Raw genomic sequence first — 26,122 nt, 5'->3', positions numbered from 1 at the left:
TTGGAAAAACATCGTTCTGCAGTTTCTGATATTGGTAGCAAAGTACAAATCCCCTTATAAGCCATGAATAAATTTGGAAAAGCTGACACCATTCCCATTTTACACAGTGCAGAGTATATGGCAGTAACATGTATTGTTTCTTCGGAATCATCACTGTCAGTATCATTTTGATCACTTTAATCATTTGTATTAATTGTATGTTTAGAATGTTTAGATTGCATTTTTATGTCATTTGCTGTAGCACTATTCATAAAGTTTTTATAATTAGAAGCAAATAATTCATATTCTACATTTAAACCAATTTTGTTAATTCTATCTGCAGACAACCAGTTTACCAAGTAATCAAATTTATTTGGGGAGACTTTGTTTAACTCTAAGCGTTCAGGTAGTAGTAATGAAAATTCTTTGAAGATATTTTCAGAACCACTAAATCTATCATCTAGTTTAGATAAAATTACATCCAATGAACATCTATAAACTTCACATACATAGCGGTAATTTGCTGAAGTTATTCTTTCATCACTACTTATTTCTCCACTCATTCTTTTCTTGTGAGATGTACGCACCTCTGCTAAATCATGTTCCTCTAAGTCTTGTGCTTCACAAAATAATTTTGTTTCTGTAAATAGGTTCTCATATACAGATTCAGTTTTCATTGCTCGTAAATCTTGTATTTGTTGTCGAGTCACTTTAATTAAATGTATTGCTTGAATGAAATCGATGGCAGGATTTTGTAAATAATTTGATAAAGGTGTAGTAATTGAGAATATATTGCGCATCATATGCATTGTAAGAACAAATTTAAAAGAATTAAGTTGCTTTAAAAAACTATTAGCGAAATGTCTGTTTTTTTTGTCAGTTTCTTCAAGGCTAATTTTTTTTAATGTTAAAATAATTGATTTATAAGTCATTTGTATAACTTCTAAAGAACGGTCATGGTATGTCCATCTCGTAGCAGAAAAACTTTTTAACCTACGAATACGTTGGTTTTTATATAATTGTTTTTGAAACTCTACATATGTTGCGGTTCTCTTTCTGGCACCTAAAAATGTTACCAAACTACTAATTGTACAAAAAAAGTCTTGTGCACATTCAGTTGCTTCACAACAATCAACAACCGCTAAATTTAGTGCAATGTGCACTTTTATTTTCATTTTGTATTAATGAGCGTAATCCTTTTACAGCTCCTTGCATATTAGATGCCCCATTATAAGCTTGTCCAATCAGATCATGCCTCCAATTTAAATTATATTTGTCACATACTTTACAAAATAACTCATACATCCCATTTCCAGTTGAATCTACTGTTTCATCAACACAAATTAATCACTCTTTTATAAGCCCATCGTTTGTACAATATCTCAATACAAAAGCAAATTGGTCGAGCTTTGACACATCCGTTGTAGAGTCCAGTATAAGTGAATACATTCCAGCCGCTTTCACTTCCTTTAAAATAGTTTCACGGATCGATTCAGCAATACAGTTGAGCATAGAATTTTGTGATGATTTAGATAGAAATGTCAATCTTTGTTTTTTTGTTGATGATTTAATATTTTCCAAGTGTGTAGCTAAAATTGTATGATGTTTGGCCAAAACGTTGACCCAATCTAGAAATTTTTCACTTTTACCATTAGTTAAACACTCAGTATGGCCTCTGAATGCATCATTATGTTTGGATAAACATAACACTATATCCATTAATACATGCACAACTGCTCTATTCATTGCAACATGCTTATTATTAGAATTCATTAACTGAATATCAACACGATTATTATTTATGTACATTATTTTATTTAATTCAGCTTCTAAGTGATCTTTACAAGTTTCATGTAAATGAATTTGACCATATAAACCACCTAAATGTCCCCATGAATTGCAACCTGTAGTGACAAAAGAGTTTTTTTGAGCTCTAATAGAACCAAACAGTTTGCATGTCCAGCAATAAATTCTATTCATTGAAGACGAGTATGTAATCCACGATCGATGTTCAGACTTTCCATTAACCAACTTTGTATAATATGATGTTGAAAACGAACGTGGTGGATTTGATTCATCTTTAGGAAATTTACCATTGGGTAAATCGGTAGCAACTGGTTGGCATGGACCCATTTCTAATTGAATTAACTTCAATCCAGGTGTGATTGATTTATTCATAAATAAAACTGGTTCATTTTTAAACATTGGCGAAACTGATTGTAAATTATTAACAGATTCATAGATATCAGGAGACTCAACATCTAAAATTATACAATATTATTAGTTAGGTATCATAATAGTTGTATATCGTTTAGTTTCACTAAGCTCTTTCAATATCCACAAAATTGAATTTATATATTTTTATTTACTAACTGTCTGACTATTATAATTTAAAATGTTTATTAATTCTTAAAGAATATAATTTATAAATACTATAACTATAAACATACCTGTTTTGTCAGGAACACAAAGTACCGTATATTCATTTAATTTCTCCTTATCTCCTACATAAGTGTTTAAATATTTAGTTCCATCACAGCTACTTGCATCTAATACATTTAAAATTACCATTAACTATCAAAATTATTAAATATAATATATTGTCAAGTAAACAGATAATCATACTAGGTTCTTTTTCAAAGCTAGGTAAAACCAGTAAATTCTTTCTCTCTGGCTCCTCTTCCATATTATCAACAAGACATTCTAGTTCCATACAACTTTAAGGATCTGGTTTCAATAGGGACACTATAAGTAATAGTTTATTAGATAATTAAAGATCTTAATAACTTATTGACATTAATTTAAAATTATAGGAAAAAAACATTCAGAGTTGCATATTTGTTTTGTCAGAACTCAGTATAGCTGGTAAATTCGGTTTCCCTGGATCTTGGTTATCTACATTTGAATATTCAACTTTCATACTGCTATCGGGATCTGGTTCTTTTAGACACACTATATATAACAGTTACAAATTGTTATTATTTATGAATAATAAATATAGTTATATTAGGTCATAAGCCATTAGGTACCATTAGGTATGTGAATAAATACCTTTATACATAAACCATATTTCATGTAGGGTACCTATTTTAGAATACATATTTTGATATTCATAAATTTAACAATAAATGAGAAAAATTTTTATTTGATTTTTAAGTGACCATATAACTCAGTAAATAAAAATTATAAATTTACTTTATGTTCTTAACATAATTCTGAACTAAGTACATAATATAACTATGGTTAAGGTTAATACATTTTTATTAACTAAATTTAATAGGTAAGTACTAGAAAAATAGAATTTATTTCAGTCATTCAGAAAATTTGTAAACTAAAATTTAAATATTTAAAAAAAAATTACAATTATAAATTAGACACTTACCTGAGGTACAAGGTTTATTTGTTTTAATAAAAAAATTTAATGTGTCCAGGCTTTTATTAGCCCCTTTAAATTTAATTTTACATGAATTAACATGCCTATTCCAGTTTGTGGAGTTAATTTTTTTTAAATCCCGTTCACGTCCACAATGTGAGCACTTCATATTAAAGATATTACAAAATGAACCAACAATATTGCGGACCGTAGTAAAATAATTTTAACAATTCAGTATTCACTAAAATAACGTCCACAACGGCACAACGCCTGACAAGTGACTGAATTACAGAAAATAGGAAAAGCAGGATTTAACAGTAACGATAATAATTGTTAAATTCATATCATGTTATACTATTTGTATATATTTTATAGTATTTTTGTAAATCAATAAATCATACGACAACATACATACATACACACACACACACACACATTTTCAGCCGATGCTCTGCACGAAATTCTATTTTTATCTCACTGATATAGTAATATGACTATTCATTATATATTCCCATTTATATTTAATCTTGATTATAAATTCTAGTATTGTTATTAATGATAGTTGAACTATTGAAATACGATTTCGTTATTAATTTTATCGCGAATCAGCGAAACGGCCGAAACGTTGGTAGTTGGGTATTTGATAATCGGGATTCGGATTATTACTTTATTAGTTACTAGGTACTTTACTAGTAGTTCCGATATATAATTATAATTATTTTTTTTTTGGTTTAAACCAAAGTCAGTTAAAATTTAAACAATATATAATATATATTATAATATTACCTATATAGTAATATTATCATCAATAAAATAATTTTTAGAATTTGCCTATAATATAAAAATGTCATGAATTAGAAAGAAATTCGATAATAATGATAATTCTAACATAGGATTAATTGCGATTTGCACATAATCAAATAATATCTTATTATTGCATACAAAACGTGACTTTATTTTCGTCATAACTTATAGAGCTGTTTATAAGTTAATCGTTAATCTATGTTATTCAGTCTTTAATGATTGTATTTATTTGTTCGTTGTTGCTAACATTGACATGGCTATCAAATTACCATTTTTCATATTACCACCGGTTACCAAGACCAAGTACCTACCCATCTATTAAAATGACACCCACCCCAAACTTTTTGGTGGTTCAGTGAACCACAAAATGCATGATCAAGCCACCTATGGCTAATACATATTAGTTTTTTAAGTTTTGATTGATATAATGTTAACACATATTCAAAATTTAACTGTCAACTATTTACATATTTAAAAATGAATATTTGTAACTCATAAATATTTTAGTCACAAACAATGTTAATAAAATCTTTTTAACTATTTACCTAACAAAATAAGGCATGTCGCACTTTTCCCATAAATCATGTCGCACATTCCCCGTGTGGAACTTTACACGGGGGAAATGCATAATCGGCTAATACTCATTTGTATCATGCAATTGGCATAACTCATAAATTAAATATTATTATAAATATAAAATAACATTTATTTACCTAATTTGAAATTATTTTGAGCAATTTAGGCGTGTTAACTAGACCACTGAATTATCGTCGATTTAAAAAAATGCGAGTAAATAACTGATTAGCTTTTTGAATAGTGATAACTGCTGTGTTTAATAACCTAAAGTGTAACCAAAATTATACAACATTCGATTCCTATTGAACTTCGTAATCTTCATGAAATCAACTTTAAAATTGAAAGATTGTATTTTTTATAACCCGATTTGGCACTAGCCCCGTTAGGCTCTTACCCCACCTGACCTTACATAATTTAGTTTTCATTTTATTTTTATGTTTGAAATACATAGGTACTTCAACTTCAGACTAATTAGAATCTTAATAAGAATAGTTATGCAACTTACTTTTTTCCAGTTATTAAATCCTATTACAGTAAATGTATCTTCCGTTTGACGAGCAGTTCCAAAAATATAACATGGAAAACAAAACACCTCCCTTTAATTTTTTTTTATTATTTTAACATAAGCCGAATTTTTTAAATATTAATAACCTGGTGCCATACGAATAATCCATCTTTAATGAACTAATTTTTTTTCTTTTTAAGATTCTGGGCATTTTAGTTTGTACTTTGTAATGTGTATTCCTACAGTAACGTTTTTTCCACATTTTTTTTTGTTTTCTAAAATGCTTTTGCCTGCGGGCGCCAACACCCTTCTTCAATATTTTTTTTTTTGTTATGTGACTAGTTGAATTTTTTGTATAGACTTGAACAATGATAACTTGGTGCCCTATGAATAAACCTTCTTGATTGAACTAAATATTTCTATTAGTTTTTTCTTTTTAAGATTCTGGGCATTTAAGTTTGTACTTTGTAATGTGTGTTCCAACCGTAACATTTTTTCCACATTTTTTTTTGGTTTTCTAAAATGCATTGCCTGCGGGCGCCAACACCTCCCTTCAATTTTTTTTTATGATTTTAACATAAGCCTAATTTTTTAAATATTAATAACCTGGTGCCATACGAATAATCCATCTTGAATGAACTAATTTTTTTTCTTTTTAAGATTCTGGGCATTTGAGTTTGTACTTTGTATTGTGTATTCCTAGAGTAACATTTTTTCCACATTTTTTTTTGGTTTTCTAAAATGCATTGCCTGAGGGCGCCAACACCTCCCTTCAATTTTTTTTTATGATTTTAACATTAGTCGAATTTTTGAAATATTAATAACCTGGTGCCATACGAATAATCCATCTTTAATGAACTAATTTTTTTTCTTTTTAAGATTCTGGGCATTTTATTTTGTACTTTGTAATGTGTATTCCTACACTAACTTTTTTAATACTATATTAGAGCCAATTAAAATCACTAAATTGAGAAGGTGTAAATCCTCGATTTTGACTTCCAAATTTTGTCTTAGGATACTCCTTTTTAAACATTTTTGAAAATCTTATTTATAATATTAATATACATATAAGTTGTAATTAAAAATCTACTTACCTTTAATATTGGCTGACGCGGTCCTGAACTTAAATTACCCAAAACAAATTCATCATCTATAGGCACATCATTTAACTCATTTTCTTCATAGTTTTCATCTGCAATTATATTTTCAGTATTTATTGCAGACGCAGGCGTAGGGGACATTTACTTGATCATCAGAGTTTTTTTTTTATTAAAAATACTTAACATTTTCTTTTTTAAACGAATTTAAATGTATAACCATACTAATATAACTAGTATAAGTAATATACTAGGTATATAATTATATAAAAGATCACACGATATTACGAGGTATGGTACGTTACGTGCCTATTTGAAATACTGAATAGTGAAATGGTTAGATTGAAATGGGAAATGGACAATTTAACTGTGTCAGTGTGCCGACTGTGCCGGTAATCACTAATCAGTATGAACATAATACACGAACAAACTATAGTAAAACCTGTGTAATATGGAAACCGTTGGGACCGGATATTTTTTCCATTTTAGACAGGTTTCCATTTAATACAGGTTGTAAAAAAAAAATTTTCCCGATAGATCTTTATCAAATGTAATTTATTATTTATTATTAATTTATTTATTTCATATATTTTACATATTATTTATTATTGGATTTTACTCCAAAATTCATCCAATGTTTTTTGTTTTGTTATTTGACTTGCCATTTTCTTTTCTACTAAATTTTTCAAGTTGAGAATTGATTCAAGAAGTTCATTTTCATTATTTTGATCCAATGCGCACATTTCTAATCGTTTTATTTCATGGAGGGCGTTCTTATACGTTTTAATATCATTGCCGTGCAATGGTACATTATCTGTTTCGTCTTCGGAACTGGATTGTTCAACGTCTATTGAAATTGAAGTGCAAGGTTTCAGGTTTCTGTAGTATCAGTATCATTAGTACATAAATGCTTATCGATGTTAACATATTCATCACTATCTACTTTTTCATTTATTGTAGAACATAGCAATTTAAAATCGTTATCGTTATCGTTAATGGCATATGTTGGCTGGTCCAAAAATAAATTAAACCCGGCTTTTATGAAACATTTTTTGACTGTATCTGGTTTTATTAAGTTTACAGATTTATTCAACCAATAAATTGCATCTAGTATATTAATTTTATTTGACAATTCATTAACACTTTTTATGCTATCCATACTTGCTAATAACGATTGTAAAACCATTTTACGATAATTTACTTTAATCGAATAAATAATTCCTTGGTCCATTGGTTGGGTAAGTGATGTCGTGTTAGCTGGAAGCCACGCTAAACGAACATTTGATAAATTTAAATGCGGATGACATGTTGCATAATTAAATTTGTTTTACTATTAATTTATCTTTTTCACTTGACTCAATTATTAGTTTAATTTTTTCATTTAGTGTTAAACATTTATTTTTGGACGTCATATTGAATATACGTCTATACGCAGTCTACGTCAGAACACTACTACGACACTTATCGATAAAATAAACTTATTGCAACGAAATAATCTATATAATTGATATAGATTATATTCATTGACTGATAATTTTAAAATAGTACATGTACATATTTCCATGATATACAGGTTCATGACAAAATATTGTTTCCATTTCCACGTTAAACAGGTTCCATCTTATTCAGGGAACGATGTATTTAAAACTACATTAGGTTCGCCGGGACCGTAACATTTTTCCATAAAAGTCAGGTTTCCACGTTATTCAGGTTCCATATTACACAGGTTTTACTGTATTATACAGCTAACTGTATCCTCATCTTAAGTTTCTTCTCATCTTCAGTGGCTTGTGCTTCATCGCGCCTTACACGCGCAATGTTATCTTTGATTCGGACATGCCACCTATAATAATATTAATAAGGTATGTTTAATGATTATATTGTTAAATTATATTTTAAGAATATTGAGGAATGCATTATATTCATAATAAAAAAAACACTGGTTTTAAAAATACTTTATAATTGGGCTAGGATATAAAGGTTATTACTTATAAGGGTGATAAGTAGAGCCCAGGTTTTAAATGCTCTAAAACAGTTCATAAAAAATTTATTTTGCTTCAATAATGACCTTAAAATTGACATACAAAATGACTACAGTAGTTGTAGGTATGACATACAAATATGCATTAAAACTAACAAAATTACCATAAAGTGCTAAAAAATGCAAAATAAAAGTTTCCCATTTGAAGTATGTGTTTCATGAAACAAATTTTGTACTTGGAAATCATTGTCTAAGATCACCCAAAAAAAAGTTTCTTTTTGCATTAAAATACGGGCCCTAGTGATAAGTATATCATAAAATCATATACTCTGTTTTCTTATTATACAACCTACCTTTTAATGTTTAAAGAAACATGATCTTGTTATAAATAATGATTTTAGTTATTTTGTTATAATTAAAACATTTTACTGTGAGTAGGTACCCACTTGAAACTATTAATGTATAATATATTATTTGCTGTATACACATGACATTTTAAAATGCAATTTTTTAGGAAAAAATTACTGTAATCTACTTTACGTATTTTACTATTGGTTTGGTTAGTAAAATAAATTATCTTAACAGCAGTAATATCATAATACCTATATACTTAGTAATATTGCCATTAGGATGGCAGATCGTCTTCACTCAGAAGTCAGAACCGTTTTTCGTATTCAATGTCATTGAATTTAAATTTAACACATCAATCACAGAGACTGGGTCACTTGCCCACCTTTTTTTTCAATTGTATTTTAGTGTTCATTATTAATAATACATAAAATTCAAACCGATATTGAATTATTCAACATAAACATATATTATTTGTAATCAAAGCAATTTCGTGTAGGTATAATACATAAAAATAATACATACGTAATCTTTTTTTTATACAAATTTACAATTTACATTTTCATTATAAATAATACATGAACATAATACATAGGTAAGTTAGGTTAGGACAATAATTTTTTAATCTTCAGTAGCTGTACTACAGCACAACATACGCCTTATAAATTTTTTTGTGCGTGACCAAATCGTACGGCGTCTTTTTTTTATGTTTTTCCCGGTTACCTGCACCGAATCCAGACTCCTTGAACCAGACGGCACATAGCTTTCAAATTCGATTGCCGCAATATTCGGCTTAGAATGATAATTTGTCGCGACGCCGTTAAATTCTGCACTGGCCGAAGTCGTAGCCATTGATCGGCGCCCATTTTGTGCCGATATATCGGTGATTATCGGGTCCACTATTTGATTTACCTCCTCAACCGCCGCTTGAATCTTGGCATAATACGTTGTCTGTAATCTTTTTGCGGCCATGGCACCGAAATATTTGGCACGGCTCGAGAATGGCCCGTACATATCCATTGGCCGGCTCAACGACATCAAAGGCATGATGTAGGCTCGGCGTTTCCGACGAACCGTTTTTCCGACGACCAGCGGCAAGTCCTGCTGACAAGCCGCGACCAGCTTCCGGAATATCGATTCCGTTATTTGGTCTATTAAACCGGTGGGCGCTTTCATTTTTGCCTCGATCGCCACTTCAATGTTGGCATAATACGTTGTCTGCAGTCTTTTTGCGGCCATGGCACCGAAATATTTGGCACGGCTCGATAGTCCCCCGTACAAATCCATTTGCCGGCTCAACGACATCAAAGGCATGATGTAGGCTCGGCTTTTACGTCGAACCGTCTTTCTGGCGGTGACCATTGCACGGCTCGTGGTACTAACATCATCCAACACATCTAACTGGTTTAGCGTATTTGAAGACATTTCTGTTTTAAATAGAAGAAGGCGAGTAACTGTAAGCGCAATCTTTAAACAATCAATAATTATGAAGTGAAAGACAAATGTTATTTTAATAGTATAGTTGACCGTTCTCATGGAAACTATATATATTTAAATATTATGGTTACTATTACTATGTATGGAATACATTTCAATTCAAATTTTGCAAGTAAATAAAACTGGCAAAAAAAATTAAATACTGGGCATACAAGGTGATTTACCAAGCATGCTCACCCCCATATTTTTTCTTTTTAATGGCAATTGAGTATATATATTTTATGACATATTGACATTGGCCTTTGGTTTTGGAAGCATTATAATTATTATTATTATATTATCATATATTATGATGACGTTACGGCGTTACGCAAATATTTATCAAGATTATTAGTATATGCCTAAAATATTATATATACTATATAGAAATTCCATAGATTAAACCGGTTTAGTCTAGTGAATTTCTATTATGAAAGTCGAAAAGCGTAAATCTGAAAGCCATGTGCCCGTGTTTGGACATATAGCGGAAATAGTGTCGTCAAAATGAAAATGAAAAAGTGGTTTAATTCCGTGTTTGACCAACGGATACCGTAATATTAAAATATTTTTATGAATGAAATCTTCATTGATAATAAAAGAATCCAAAGCCTATACCAGTTTTATATGGGGCTGTGTGCTATTTTGAACAACTGTAGCGCTTAAATAATTATCCATCTATAAAAAAACTATGTATAAAATATAATACAAGTCTGTGGTCATCTGCTCCCGTTGAGCGTTCATTTTCATTTGATAGTTTTGTGCACTCACCCAGTAGATCTAATCTATCAGACAAAATGTTTGAAAAATTAATTCTCCAATTAATTTTAAGATTTAATTTATAAAAATAACATTTAATTTAAACTAACCATAGCTATTAAGTCCATAAGACCAAAACAAATTTCATTTATTTATTCATTTTTGACCATAAGGCCATAACCAATTTTATTATACACTTAAAGCAACTATACATAAGTATAAATTTAGATGTAATTTTTATGTAATTTATTAATTTTTGTGTATTTATATTATATATGTGATGTATACTAGTTATAAATGTATAATTTGTACCTATTGACTTATTCTAATATAATATATTAATATAATAATGACTTTATAAGTATTTATAAATACTATTATTATGTATTTATAATGTATAGACAGTATAGTGAATTGTGTATAAGTTAATAAAATTCGATTGGAAATGTAAAAGTATCATGTATCTTGTATCTTGATACGCTATAAATGCACGCATCGTGTATGATGATACTTTTTTTTGAGTATCTTGCCCAACCCTGGCGCTAATGTAGTAATATTCTATAATCTCCTTGGTGATATTTGTTGTTCTATTTTTAGTACACTATTGTCTATATGGTGGTTCGAACTTGTCTATGGTCTATGCGTCGGCCATCGGTAATTTAATATTTCACATGATATTTCACAGCATAGAAAAGATAAGGTCCATGACTGTGATATTATATTAATTATTATATTTCGATCATGGAATAAACTATAGAGTTGTCAATTTTTGGCATGATCGTTAACTATTTGGCTATTAGGTTAATGGTTGGCGACATAGACTCACAGACCTATAAACTTTAGTCCACGACAAAACAAATTTATTTTATTTTATTTTGTCATGAGCCAGCGTTTTCCGTACGCACTACGCACACAAGTGAACGTTCTACTTAATAAATAGTATGATTGTTGATCATGGTTTCGCGTAAATAATTCGTCAATATTTCGAGCTGATACAGCCCAATCGTCGTGCGTGATTCGACGATGTTTTCGGGCGCTTGCAACAGAGTTTTTGGCCGCTGTGGTGGCAAAACGAACGGACAAGGGTCCGAGTCCAAGTCAGACGGAGATTCGTTGTCGACATGCAACGAAAGGGTCAAACTGGACATCAGACAGTTGGAGGTGGATATCGAGCGGCAGAGGTCGGCGGCGGTGAAGGCAGAAGCAGCGGCAGAACGAAAAAAGTCGTCAGCGGACCGGGACGTCGAGATGGAAAACCGGTGGCTTGTCCGGAGGCTGTGTAAAGTGGAAGATGAAAACCGTTGGCTGATGCGTAGGCTTCGAATGATGAGGTTAGCGAACCGGAAGCTCGGCGAGCAGCTGCGCGAATCACAAGTCAAGAACCGGAAGCATAAATCATAATATGGAACCATTAGGAATAACTACTGATGATTGCGGGATAAATTCCAAGTGAGCAAAAACATTGTAATTAGTTGGGTTCGGATTTGAAGGCAAATGCCTTTCTTTTATTAATCATAATAGAAAAATAATTTTTATAAAAAAATGTGTTTCACTTGATTTCCTAGACAACGGATGCATTTTTTTGCTTTTTTTTTAATTTTTTTGCCTTTTGTACTTATAAATGACTTTTTTGTGTTTAATTTTCAGTTGATTTTATAATTTTAAAAAACCGTGGTAGTCAATTTTTTTTTAATACAAACTAGTTTATTTTGCAATTAATTAACTGGTATAACTCAAGTCAGTTAATTTTTAATATTGTTTTTTACTAGAACAAGAAAATCGTACAATCGTAGAATCAGCGAGGACAATGATTTGTGCCAAAAATCTGAATGTCTCACTTTGGGCAGAGGATGTAAACACGGCGGTTTTAACGCTTAATCGAACAGGATCCAGTTTAGTTAAATATAACTCACCATACGAGTTATATTATAAGGTCATGCCAGATATTAAACATTTACGAGTTTTTGGTACTGTCGTATATACACACATACCAAAACAAAAACGTAAGAATTTGGATCCAAAGAGTGAAAAAGGAATATTCGTTGGCTATTCGAATAAGACGAAAGGTTATCGTGTGTATTATTCGAAAACAAATACAATTTCAGTGTCTAGAGACATTATATTCGAAAACGAAAGTAATAAATTTGAAAATATAATTGTAGACAAATTAGAATTCACAGATACACCGACTCAGATCAAAGATGATCCAGCCAAGGTCAAATCGACTACGATGGTCGACAACAGGAATGGCATGGTATTGCGGGATCGGAAAACATTAAAAGCGCCGATCAGGTATAATGTGTCGTCGTTCATCGCCAATTGCAACCAGCCACTAAATCGTAACGAAGCGATTACTGAACCACATAAAAACGAATGGGAAAACGCTATGCACGAGGAAATAACGTCATTACACGAAAACAAGACCGGGTCACTAGTTAATTTTCCTCAGGGCAAGGTTGCATTACGTAATGCATGGGTATTCAAAACCAAATGTAAAACTGACGGCAATATAGATAAATTTAAGGCCAGATTGGTCATTAAAAGTTGTTCACAGAAATACGGTATACATGTTCGAGAGTAGTAGGATTTTTTGTTTTTACTTCGAACGCGTCTAACTATATTTCTTCATATCGCCCTATTCAATAATTTCCTTACATCTGATAACGTTAAAAGCTCTGTCTGATAGTTTAGTAGCTGCTATCATTTTTAACATGAAAGGGTGCTGTTCTGAGTCTACCGTATTTATAATTACTCCGCATGCATTTAAAAATGGATATATTTCGGATTGTCCTGAACTGAATACTTAGGAATTAATTTTATTGCGTCTAACGCACTTATCGGTTTCGTATCGGTGTCGCTTTCTTAGCTTTGACTGTTCTTTTCGGTTGTATATATTCGGTGTGAATACTATTTCTATTATTTCGTATACCTTGGCGAATTGCGCTAGAAGCAGGACTATTTACAAACTCCTCTAGGTTTATTAATCGTAAACTTTTATTTAATATATCACTACTTATTGGTTTGATTTCTATACATTCGTTAATTATTTCTTCGTTAAATGTGTCTAATTCTTCGTCTAAATTATGTATTTCTATGTTGTCAATTATTTCGCTATCAGTATTGTTTACGTCAATTTCTAAATTATTCTCGTTTTCGTTTATTTCTATTATTCTATCTAACGTTTCTCTAGCTATCGTTTCGAATTCGTTAATATTTTCCTCTGAACTATTGTTCATTAATATTTATTAATATTTATTACTATTCATTAATATTCATTAATATTTGTTTTATTCTTCATTTATTTCTCAATTTACTTAACGTTTAATATAATCTCAATATAAAATTCTTTATACATATATTTTTATTCGATTTGGGCTTTAAATTCGGGCTTAGGGGCTTCTACTTGGGCTAGCGGGCTTCAACTTGGGCTATGGACTTAAAAATATGGGCTAGTGGCTTAAAAATGGGCTATCTATATAAAAGCTACACGTGTTCTATACAATGGAGTAGCTAATTCAAAGGGAGTTGTACTTAAATAAGATGAACTCAATAATATGCCCTCAATGATTTGTTTGAGCATAAATTGATAAATTATTTTTTTAGTATAAAATTTTTTGAACAAACTCTCTTTTGATTACTCAGATCATTAGACATTTTTAATTAATAGTTATTATATAATATTTTCCAATAATAAAAATAACAATTTATGTGTGTGTAAGAAATCAGTACAACTAAAAGTTATAAGGTAAGTAAATTTAATAATATGAGCGTGAAAATTATTATACTTTAAATTGTTTAAAATGCTTATTAATTATATAACAATTAAAATATTGTGAAAAGCTAATCCAAAGACACGCAGGCAAAGTTCTGAGTATCTTAACCTGGTAGAAGTTAAAACTTGATAATAGGTGATTCACTCTAATGCCGGGCTCTAGCATCGGCCTAAAATTAAAAGTTCCTAACAACACATGGTTGGTTTTGCCAAACATAAATTTGCTATGTTGCGTGTAGCGTGTGGGTCAGAGACAGAAAACTTTTAATTTGTAGGTAATATATTGCGGAACCAGTATCCAATTTTAATAGCACGGAGCATCTGAACATACCTATTTAAATTTCAAAGAACACATAACAAGTTTGGGAATTCAGTGTTCCGACAATTAGATGTGAATCATTTTAGTATATGGCTTGTAACTTTATGACACAAAATACTAAATAAAATTCTATTGAAGTGTGCAATTATGTGAAAATTGAAAACATAATATTTAATTTAGGAAAAAAAGGTTGTAAATCTTAATACTAATTTTTTTATTTACAATATATTCATAGTAATCCTATGGGGGAAGGGGGGAGCAAAGGATACAAGTGCTCAAGGGCATCGATCAATTTCGGGTGCGTCATAAAAACAAATGATAAAAAGAAAATTTTGAGATAATAATTTCCAATGTTATCAAGTATAAAATTATGTAAATAATGAATTACATATACTAATTATGTATATACTTAGGTACATGCCTATAATGATATATAAAATATATCAATATTACCAGAGGATAGAATATTATTGATACATTAAGGCGAAAAAAGGCATTTAATTTATATAAAAAACAATTCATAAATATACTACAAAATAAAATAGTTACATTTATCAAACACTTTCAAATGCACACACGTTTAAGTTTATGCTATTTTGTATAAATAGATTACCTTTTTCGTTAACCAGGTTTGTCCTAAGAATTAATTGAAAACAATTTTAAAAATTAACTTACTTGAGTTACACCAGTTAATTTAATGCAAAATAAACTAGTTTGTAATAATAAAAAAATTGACGATGTATTTTGACAAGCTGTCTTCAGAAAAACGGTTACGGTTCAGGCTTAAAATATATTATAAATGGAAAAGGAAAATCTACGTCTTACGAAAATATCTTAATCTTAAAAAGACATTTATAACTTATAAGTTAAAAATAAGGCAAAAAAAAATAATGCATCCATCGTCTAAGAAATTAAATGAAACACATTTTTGTATAAAAATATTTTTCTATTATGATTAATAAAAGAAAGACATTTGCCTTCAAATCTGAACCCTATTAATTATGATATATAATATGATTTCAAATTATAACTTTGTAGGTACTATACCTATAGATTGTAAGTACCATAACCTTCCATAGATTTGATTTTATATTATGAACGAATTTCCTTATGTTTTTAAATATTAAATAGTTTAAAAAAATTCCAAAATATTTTGAACATTTTAATGTATTGAAGTTTATTTTTTAGAGTTACACCAAAACACAAAATTGAATTTTTCTTAAACTGGATTTGCTGAAAAATCTTAGTTTTTCCTTAATTGTTAATGTTTTGAAAATGTCTGGGAATTTTTTACTTTTGACCCTTCAAAGTACTAATTAGATTCGTTTCAATACCAGAAATGATGAAGTAGAAAAGCTGTTCAGCATTTTAACTGTACCAAAATGTAATGACACAACAATAAAATAAAATAATTAAAAACACATTGTTGTAAAATCAATACAATCATCGCTCCAATCAGAATCTAAAATAGGTACCTACAATACTTACTTAATACTTATATTTTTTTCTTTAACTGATACTGTAAGTAGATCATGCATAATTTATTGTACCTAAAATCTTTGTTAATCAATTGCCTCCAAATTATGTATCTGAACTTGAACTGATATTATGATTTAAGCCTAATACCTAGAACCCAACCTGTTCCAAGTTGTATTTTAATAAACATTTAATATCTTATTATAACATCCATTTATTAAAGATCATATTTCAAAGTTTCATCCAGTATCGTTAAAGTCTATGGATCAGAAATTAGGTACCTCATCTTGGCACATAATACATTATACAATATAACTACACACATATAAATAACTCTTAATTTTCAATAGCTATGTTACATTTACTAAAAAATATATGTTTACAAGAATTACAATTAAATGTATTTTTTTGTTTCTTATAGTCAGCAAAAGAGGGTTTCCAAGTTCCAGATAAACTAGGATATCAATTTATAACATGGACTACCTATTCAATTAAAACACCACACACTGAGTATTAAATAACAAATTGAACTAAGTTTGAGTCATATAGTGTTGATACATTTAACGGCCAACGAAGGGCCCGGGATCAGCTAGTATTTAATATATAGATTTACAAGAAATGGTTTAAATTTAGATATAATAATAATAATAATAATAATAATAATAGCCTATATCAGTGGTGTTCTGAAATTTTGTAAAATTGTATTTATTACTTTCATAATATTTTGTGTTATACATATATGCATTGATTAATATATTAAACAATATAAAAACTTATATAAATACTGTTTTATTATATGGCGGTGTTACACAAAAATCTTATAACATATAAAATGTTACATACATTATTATTTATTATATACCAAAATATTATTACTTTTTTGAGATGTTGACCATAATTAATGTAAAAATATAAATTACAATTAAGTAAACGTGGTGTGTGAAGACAATTATTATTGAATTAACCAAGAGTGTTATACAGTTAACAAATTAACATATTATAGTCATAGTTGTCTATCATAAAGTACTGTTTAGACATATACTATATATTAATAATATAAAATATTATATTATTGTATATTCATCATTAGTGATTGACTACCTGTGTTACATAATTAAACATATTATACATTATTATATTAGTATAAAGGTATATCAATTACATTAATAGTTTAATGTAATTTAATTAGTTATTACTTATTATGTTAGAAATATAAATGTTTTTTGTTAATGAAGCGAGAGACTAACAATACGAAAATTTACAGAATCGATATCTTAATATGTTATAAATAATACACAATACTTTGGTACAATATAAAACTAAATTAAGTTTAAAAAAAAATTTATCTGAACGGTTATACCAAATAAATATATATCATATTAATATATACTTAGAACGAAATAAATCAGCTTGAATACAACAATTCAGTCATTAGTATTAATTTTCTGTGTATATTAGATATGCATTAAATTGGTATGATAGGCAGTAATTTGTTTTGAATTCCACAATATATAACTTGAGCAATATATATACGAGATAAATATTTCAATTTTAATGACATTGAACATAAAAATTAACGTATAATGATTTATTTCCATTGTTAAATGTACAAATAATGAATGTAAGATTATATGTAAGATTGTTTTTTTAAGTTCAATAAGTTGATATAATAATTGAAATTCGGCGGCCATTGATATTGTGATAATGTAATTTGTTGTTTATTTCAAGTCAAACTGATATGATATTTTTCATCCATGATAGTGATACTAACAGTCTTTTTTTCTAGTCTAGTGATATAAACCGTTTTTATTTACTGTATGGTAAATAGCACGCTCTTAGAAGATAAAGTTGGACAACTTCCCACCCTCCTGCCAATAACTATATTTCCGCTTAATGAGGCAAAAACATTTCCCATATTGCCGCAAAAGCGCTGCCGGTTAGAGTTATTTTGAGGTTAAGAACAATATTTATATGGCATTCGGTGTTATTTTTATGAACTATATTATTATATTTTTTTCTCCGAACATATAAACTAGTTGGTTTATAATAAACTAGCTAGTTTATAGGGTCGAAGGTTATTTTAATCTTGTATAATACTATAATGCCATAACCTCAAAAAAAGTCTGCGGGGCAGCGCTCAATTGTACAGCGGCCAAATTTTGAAATGGATTTGCCTCACTAAGCGGAATGCTAATAATGCATAGTTGTCCGACCTTATCTTCTAAGACCGTGGTTAGTAGTAAACAATTTTAATTTATAACCTCAAAATAACGATGAAAATGTTCTTTTAGTAAGCGGTTTGCTAATGTGTGTTCCTATTTTATTTTTTTAATTATTTCGTTTTTTGTCATGGAAACTTAGTTAGTGTTTAGAAATCCGGGACACCAAAATTCATGAAAATTAGGTAATTATCTAGTAAGTATATAATTACATAGGTATTTGTATATAACTTTTAGATATAAATAATATTCAAATGAATCAATTAGATAGGCCATCTTTATTTTATTAACATTTAAAATTCAAATAAATATAATAATACAATTTCCAGCCGTTAAGATAAATATACTAATCTAGGTAGATTTTACTGATTTATTATTTTTCTTTATTTTTGTCGTCCAAGGAGACATTATATTTTTCAGTGCTATGTACTTTCTTCAGTAATGTAGGATTTTTTATTGTTTCATTGTAAAATTCAATGCAACTCAAGCCATATTTTTTTGTTACCAGACAACATTCTATTGTTTTAGTATCCATTTGATTTCGAACGTCAGTCCAAGTAATTGTTATTAAAGAAAATACTCGCCCTATTGATGCGTTTGACCTCGGTAAACAAAATGCAAACTCTACAACCATTGCAAGATTTGATACATTTACATCTTTCTCTTTAAATATATTTATTATTTATACCCATTTTAATTGATCACTCATCAAAGTGTTCATCTTCATTAACTTCAAATTATTTTGATAACATCATTATTGTATATTTAGCATTATTCCATGTTACTCCATTGTATTTTTGTTTGTTTAGTACGATATACATAAATCGTAAAACTTTTGACAATTTATATCAAATTCTTTTTTGACTAAATAACCCTCTTCTTCATTAAAATCAATCATTATCTCCACTTCAGTATTAATATAATCTTCATTCTTTCTGTTTTTTAAGTTATTTAATAAACTATTTAATATATCAATTGATTCAAATGCCGAAATTTTTTCCCCTTCAATTTTTTGAATATAGTGATTGAACAGTAAAAGCATAATCTTCATATACAAAAAAAAAAAAAATTCTTTTTAGTTCTAAAATAATTTGTCATTGTCAAAAAAAATTTTATTGCATTTTAAGAACATAGTTGCACCAATGCACCACAACAATGAACTTTAATCTACAGAGAGTTATATTAATTTATAGCTATATTATAATATCCCATATTGTTGTCGATGATAAACGATAAGTTTTTTAAAGAGTTAAATAATTACAAAGTATAATAAGCTGGTAAGAAGAAGCTTTTTGCATTTATATTTTGATGTTGACTTAATAAGCTAATACTGGTACCAATGTACCGTTTCAATTGTCATCAACATAAACTGTTTCATGCAGAAAAAAAAACTTTTAATTAAGTCATATTTCGATGAAAACCGATATTGAATTGTCCATAAATGATAAATATATAATATAATATTGTAATAAAGCTGAAGCTTAACCATGACGGCATAGGCTTTTTTACTAAACAAGAAATTATAAATAGAAATAAATTAAGAATCAAAAGAATAAAAAAGTATTCAGTACAGAAAAATGTATTTGACATACTTTTACTTTTACTCAAATATTTTACAACACTGACAATCTTACATAGCCTTATTCTTACTTCTTCTTTCTTCATAACATTTTGCTTTAACATTATAATAATATAATATTATATATTTATCATTAATTATGCCTTACAGACAATTTGGTATCGGTTTTCGTTGATTTGATGTTTTTTCTCCAGAAGACATTTTATTGTTGACGAAGATTGTAAAGATACAACTGTAGTCAGTTTCACTATTAGCGTAAGTCAATAACCAAATATATATGTAAAAAGCTTTGCTTAAAGGCTATTATACTTAATAGTTTATAGTTTATAATAATTTAATTATACAAAATTATTATTACTAATTATAAGTACCTACTACCTACCTATTTACCAAGAATATTGTTATCAATAATTATCATTATCCAATATTATGAGATATCCAAATACATATTATAGCTTTAAATTATTGTATAACTCTGTAGAGAAAAGTTCATAGTTGCGGTACAACTAACATGTCTGATAAGAATTTTAATTGTTGAACGAATCATGTTTTTAAAAAGCAATAAACAAACTTTTGTTATAACAAATTATTTCACAAATTATTTTTTTTTGTACCTATTTCAAAATTTTTTCAAAAGTATTAGAGTATTACTCAAATACTTTATTATTTATAGTATTTGGGTGGTATTTTAAATACTTTAATTTAAGAGTATTTGAGTAATGACTTAAATACTTTTAAGTAAATACTATTTTTTTGTTATAACTTATTCTTCATAATATACTTTATTGCTGTTATAAATTTGTCCTGGGTAATTAGATAATTGTACAAACACGATGAAAATGTATTTAAAAATATATTAAAACACCAAATACTGACTCGATATTCAATATTAAATATATATCAGTGTTTTCCTTTTATTTGTGGCAGTCCAAATAAAAATTTTTAGAAAAAGAATATGTACGAATACCCTTCTTACAAGTTGGTCTTAGCAATTGAAAGGTTTGATAATATAAGGTACCTAATATTGTTATGATTCATGTTCACAGTATTTAATTGAAAAACAAACAATAGAGGACGTAATATGGAACCATTAGGAATAACTACTGATGATTGCGGGATAAATTCCAAGTGAGCAAAAACATTGTAATTAGTTGGGTTCGGATTTGAAGGAAAATGCCTTTCTTTTATTAATCATAATAGAAAAATAATTTTTATACAAAAATGTGTTTCACTTGATTTCCTAGACAACAGATGCATTTTTTTGCTTTTTTTTTACTTTTTTTGCCTTTTGTACTTATAAATGACTTTTTTGTGTTTAATTTTCAGTTGATTTTATAATTTTAAAAAACCGTGGAAGTCAATTTTTTTTTAATACAAACTAGTTTATTTTGCAATTAATTAACTGGTATAACTCAAGTCAGTTAATTTTTAATATTGTTTTTTACTAATTCTTAGGGCAAACCTGGTTAAAGAAAAAGGTTATTTATTTATACAAAATAGCATAAAAGTGCTTTTTAAAGTGTTTAAAAAGTGTTCACTATTTTATTTTGTAGTATATTTAAGAATTGTCATTTTCTATAAATTAAATGCCTTTTTTTACATTTTAAATGCTTTTTTTACTGATTATATTGCCTTCAAATCCGTTCCCTAGTAATAAGTGTGTCATTAATAAATTAATTTTTAACCTACATTTTAAAACTAGTTGTTTTATTAATTTATTAATTTATGTATTTATCATTAAATTTGTGCAATGTATCTGATTTATACATAAGTAACCCATTAAAACATACTGATAAAAAAATCAATTTTTTTAGGTATAATGATAAAATACACAAATTGTCTTCAATCCCACTCAATAGACATGACGATCAAGTATGTAACGGAATTATTAAACAGGAAAATATTGATGAACAAGACGTATTTAATGGAATTATCAAAGAGGAAATTATTGAAGAAATAGACCATGACAATGATAGTCGATCATTTCAAAAAGGGTATGAATTAAATTAGTATTAATTAATATTAAATTTGCTGACACAATTTTAATTTTTGTCAATTTCTTTTAAACATGATGTTTAACCTATTAAGAGATGGTTAATAAAAATTAATAAAAAAAATGGTTGGCAAGCGAGTCACTGTATTGGATGATATGTTAAATTTGAATTCAACAATATAAAATCATTGTATTTACTCGAAAATGATACTGAGTGTTGACAGTTCGTCAGCCAATTAGTTTATTTATGATGACCAGAGTTGAGTTTCCAATGTGACATGTTAATTTTTATACAATAGGCTGCAGTTATTTAAAAAATATTGTTTCCGTGTGCGTGCGATAGCAACTTTTGTCCCGTGGGTTCAAGTCCGCCGATCTCGACAATACCTTCCAGTGCGGTGAACGCCCACACGCTCCCCTCTATCGTCTCCATGGTCTGGGCCATGCCGACTGATACCGTGTGTAGGAATATCGGCCAATTAATTTAGATAATCTCCACATGCTCACTCTGTCACTCTTACTCCCACTGTCTCTGTCACCCGTCATCTTTGTGTACGTTTGTAGCTGACCAAGCCGACTGACGACACTTTATTTTTAAATGCTGTTTCACAAACATGATGGAGGAGTAGACCCCCGTTTCACCGTTGGGTCAAAAAATAAATAGCTTAGCTTATCGTGCAGGTAGCAGGACCCTTGATGTGCTGACCTCCAACTCTTTCCTGGGTGTTAACCTGTTTGAACGGGAATCTTTTTATTCAAGCAACGTAAAGCAAATTTAGTATACATGAGTTCGGAGGTTCTGCAAGACTACGACAGATTTCCCTTCGAGACGAGCGCGGTCGGGCCTTTTCGTTTTAGCTTAAAACTTTCCACGAAGCGAAATGCCATATAATGTGGCCGAGCTCGTTCAGAAGGGTACACTGATACATATATATAATATACATATACACACACACATATATATATAAATATATATATATAACAATACATACATATCTTAATTCTTATACTACTACTAAATGAAATGGGTTTATAACAGCGTATAAAGTCCCTCCTCCTCGTTTTTAAATTGTTAGTTAATATTGTTGTATATCTATCCTAGTATATTTTTATGTATATTATGTGTGCCGCAACCTTGTAAAAGGGTTCAGCACGTAAAGATTAATAAATAAATAAATAAATACATTCATCTATCCGTTTAGTATCTAAAATAAGAAATTGATTTTGTTAAAAACTGTTGTTCATAAAAAATTCCAGTTTATCTTTCATTCTTTTGTCCAATTATTTGAAAAATTACAAGGAATTTTAAATTTCAACTCCAAAATAAAAAAGGCTCATTTTAGCACCAAAAAAAAAACTGTAGTTGAAAATTGAACAATTATTTAAATTACTTATCATTGTACACATCCACAAAAAAATGCTATGAATATTGTTAAGTATATTTGAATATATTATATATTATATTTTAAAATACATATATTTATATATTTATATTCGTAAGTGTTCGTCCATATTATTTAATTATAATTAATAAAATATTTTGAAAAACCTCATAGCAATTTGGTTATAAGGTGCACCCTCATTCATAATTAAAAAATCCATACTTATATTAAAAATTATTTTCCTTTATTTGACAAAGGTTAACATTTTTAAAATATTTTATTTTATTTTTTAGAACTAAAACTGAAAAGAATATTAACACAATTGATACCCAAATAAAAACTGAAGTAAATTGTATTGACTGTTTTGAATTTGAAGGAACAGTTTTAAGCGAAAGCAATTCTGCAGATTTCATTACTTGTATGAATTTGGACTTGACATCAAACTGCGTAAGGAAAAATCCATTGGATAATACAGCGTCCAAATTAACAAAGAGTACAAGGACATGCACAGGTGAAAAATCGTATAAATGTGATAACTGTGATAGAGCGTTTTCTCAGAAATCAAGTTTAATAAATCATACAAGGACACACACCGGCGAAAAGCCTTATAAATGTGATATATGTGATAAAGCGTTTTCTCAGAAATCAAGTATAAAAAATCATACAAGGACACATACGGGCGAAAAGCCGTATAAATGTAATAACTGTGACCAAGCGTTTTCCCAGAAATCAAATTTAACAATGCATACAAGGACACATACCGGCGAAAAGCCGTATAAATGTAATAACTGTGATCAAGCGTTTTCTCAGAAATCAAGTTTAATAAATCATGCAAGGAAACATACCGGTGAAGAGCCGTATAAATGTGATGAATGTGATCGAGCTTTTCCCCTGAAATCAAGTTTAATAAGGCATACAAGGACACACACAGGCGAAAAGCCGTATACATGTGATAACTGTGATCAAGCATTTTCTCAGAAATCAAGTTTAATAAATCATTTCATGACACATACGGGCGAAAAGCCGTATAAATGTGATAACTGTGATAATGCGTTTTCTCAGAAATCAAATTTAACAATGCATACAAGGACACACACCGGCGAAAAGCTGTATAAATGTGACAACTGTGATCAAATGTTTTCTCAGAAATCAAATTTAACAAAGCATACAAGGACACATACCGGCGAAAAGCCGTATAAATGTGATAACTGTGATAAAGCGTTTTCTCAAAAATCAAGTTTAATAAATCATTTCAGGACACATACGGGCGAAAAGCCGTATAAATGTGATGAATGTGATCGAGCTTTTTCCCAGAAATCAAGTTTAATAATCCATGCAAGGAAACATACCGGTGAAAAGCCGTATAAATGTGATTATTGTGATAGAGTTTTTTCTCTTAAAAAAAATTTAAAATGGCATACAATGACACATAACAGATAAATACCGTATAAACGTGATATCTGTTACCAATGGTTTCCTCTTCGAACACATTTATATCAATCAAGACATATAAAAATAATTTTTTTGCCTTACAGTTTATTTTATAATTTAAATAACATAAAAATGAGTTCTTTATCATCAATATAATATAACATTAGTTACTACGATAGTAAATAATAACCAATTATTACAATACCAAATTAACAAAAAAGACACACTCCATAGTCTGATATCATCAAACATTTTACGTAATAATAAACAGTGAATTCATAGACTACTTCCACATCTATACAGACGCTTCTTAAACAGCAAATGAAACCGGCTTCATCATGACACATACCGAAGATGACAGTCTCCATAAAATCGTCCCTTTCTCCAGCATATCTACTGCAGAAACTTTCGCGGTACTCGAAGCTATAATTATCTCATTCTCCAAAAACCACAATAATGTCCTCATCTTAAGCGACTTTTTTAGCGGAATCATCTTAATTACCATCGTACGTACAAAATGCAACTAGCCCGAAGCATTCAGAATTCAATCCTTACAAACCACAAAACTATCAAACTATTCGAACTCATGTGGGTTTCATCACAGACTTTATCAAGGTAACCGGGCTTACAGCGAACATCTAGAACAATGGATCGACGACACCTCACTATAATAATTAAATAAATCTTTAAAAAAAAATGTTGAAAATTGAATGTATTGAATTTATGGACACGATTGTCGACTTTTTGAAGCCTTCAATAAATAATAAAAAAAAAAAACAAAATATTTTCATATTGTCATTAGTTTTCTTCATTTTAGTCATTATTAAAGTATTATTATTTTAGTTATCTAATTGTTGATCCTTATAGTGCTTGGTATTATAGTGGTAAGTATCCTTGCCTGTCACGCAGGAGACCGCTTATACAGCATAAAAATATTTTCGAACTATGGTGAATTATTTTCAGGATAATTATGTAGTTCTCAAAATATTTTAAAAAGTTGAGTAAATAATTAGGAAATATTTTAGTTGTATTCTTTGTCCAAATGTTCATGTATAT

At 29.0% G+C, this 26,122-nt stretch overlaps 2 protein-coding genes across 2 annotated transcripts; one reads left to right on the top strand and one right to left on the bottom strand.

The window, feature by feature from the left end:
* Positions 1 to 1,326: 1,326 nt before the first annotated feature.
* LOC132942200 (zinc finger MYM-type protein 5-like) lies at positions 1,327 to 2,665 on the bottom strand. The gene is made up of 3 exons (XM_061010518.1): positions 2,605 to 2,665; positions 2,430 to 2,528; positions 1,327 to 2,240 (listed from the first exon to the last, which is right to left on the bottom strand). The coding sequence occupies exons 1-3, from the start codon at positions 2,663 to 2,665 to the stop codon at positions 1,327 to 1,329; spliced, it is 1,074 nt and encodes a 357-aa protein (XP_060866501.1).
* An 18,500-nt stretch (positions 2,666 to 21,165) lies between these two features.
* On the top strand, positions 21,166 to 25,807 carry LOC132940290 (zinc finger protein 782-like). Its single transcript, XM_061007797.1, has 3 exons — positions 21,166 to 21,388; positions 22,075 to 22,254; positions 23,929 to 25,807. The coding sequence occupies exons 1-3, from the start codon at positions 21,342 to 21,344 to the stop codon at positions 25,073 to 25,075; spliced, it is 1,374 nt and encodes a 457-aa protein (XP_060863780.1). The 5' UTR covers positions 21,166 to 21,341; the 3' UTR covers positions 25,076 to 25,807.
* The last annotated feature ends 315 nt before the right edge of the window (positions 25,808 to 26,122 follow it).

This window comes from Metopolophium dirhodum, chromosome 3 (genome assembly GCF_019925205.1).
Source record: "Metopolophium dirhodum isolate CAU chromosome 3, ASM1992520v1, whole genome shotgun sequence".
NCBI lineage: Eukaryota > Metazoa > Arthropoda > Insecta > Hemiptera > Aphididae > Metopolophium > Metopolophium dirhodum.
Note: the sequence above shows the minus strand (reverse complement) of the source record. Positions and strands in the feature narration are given on the sequence as shown.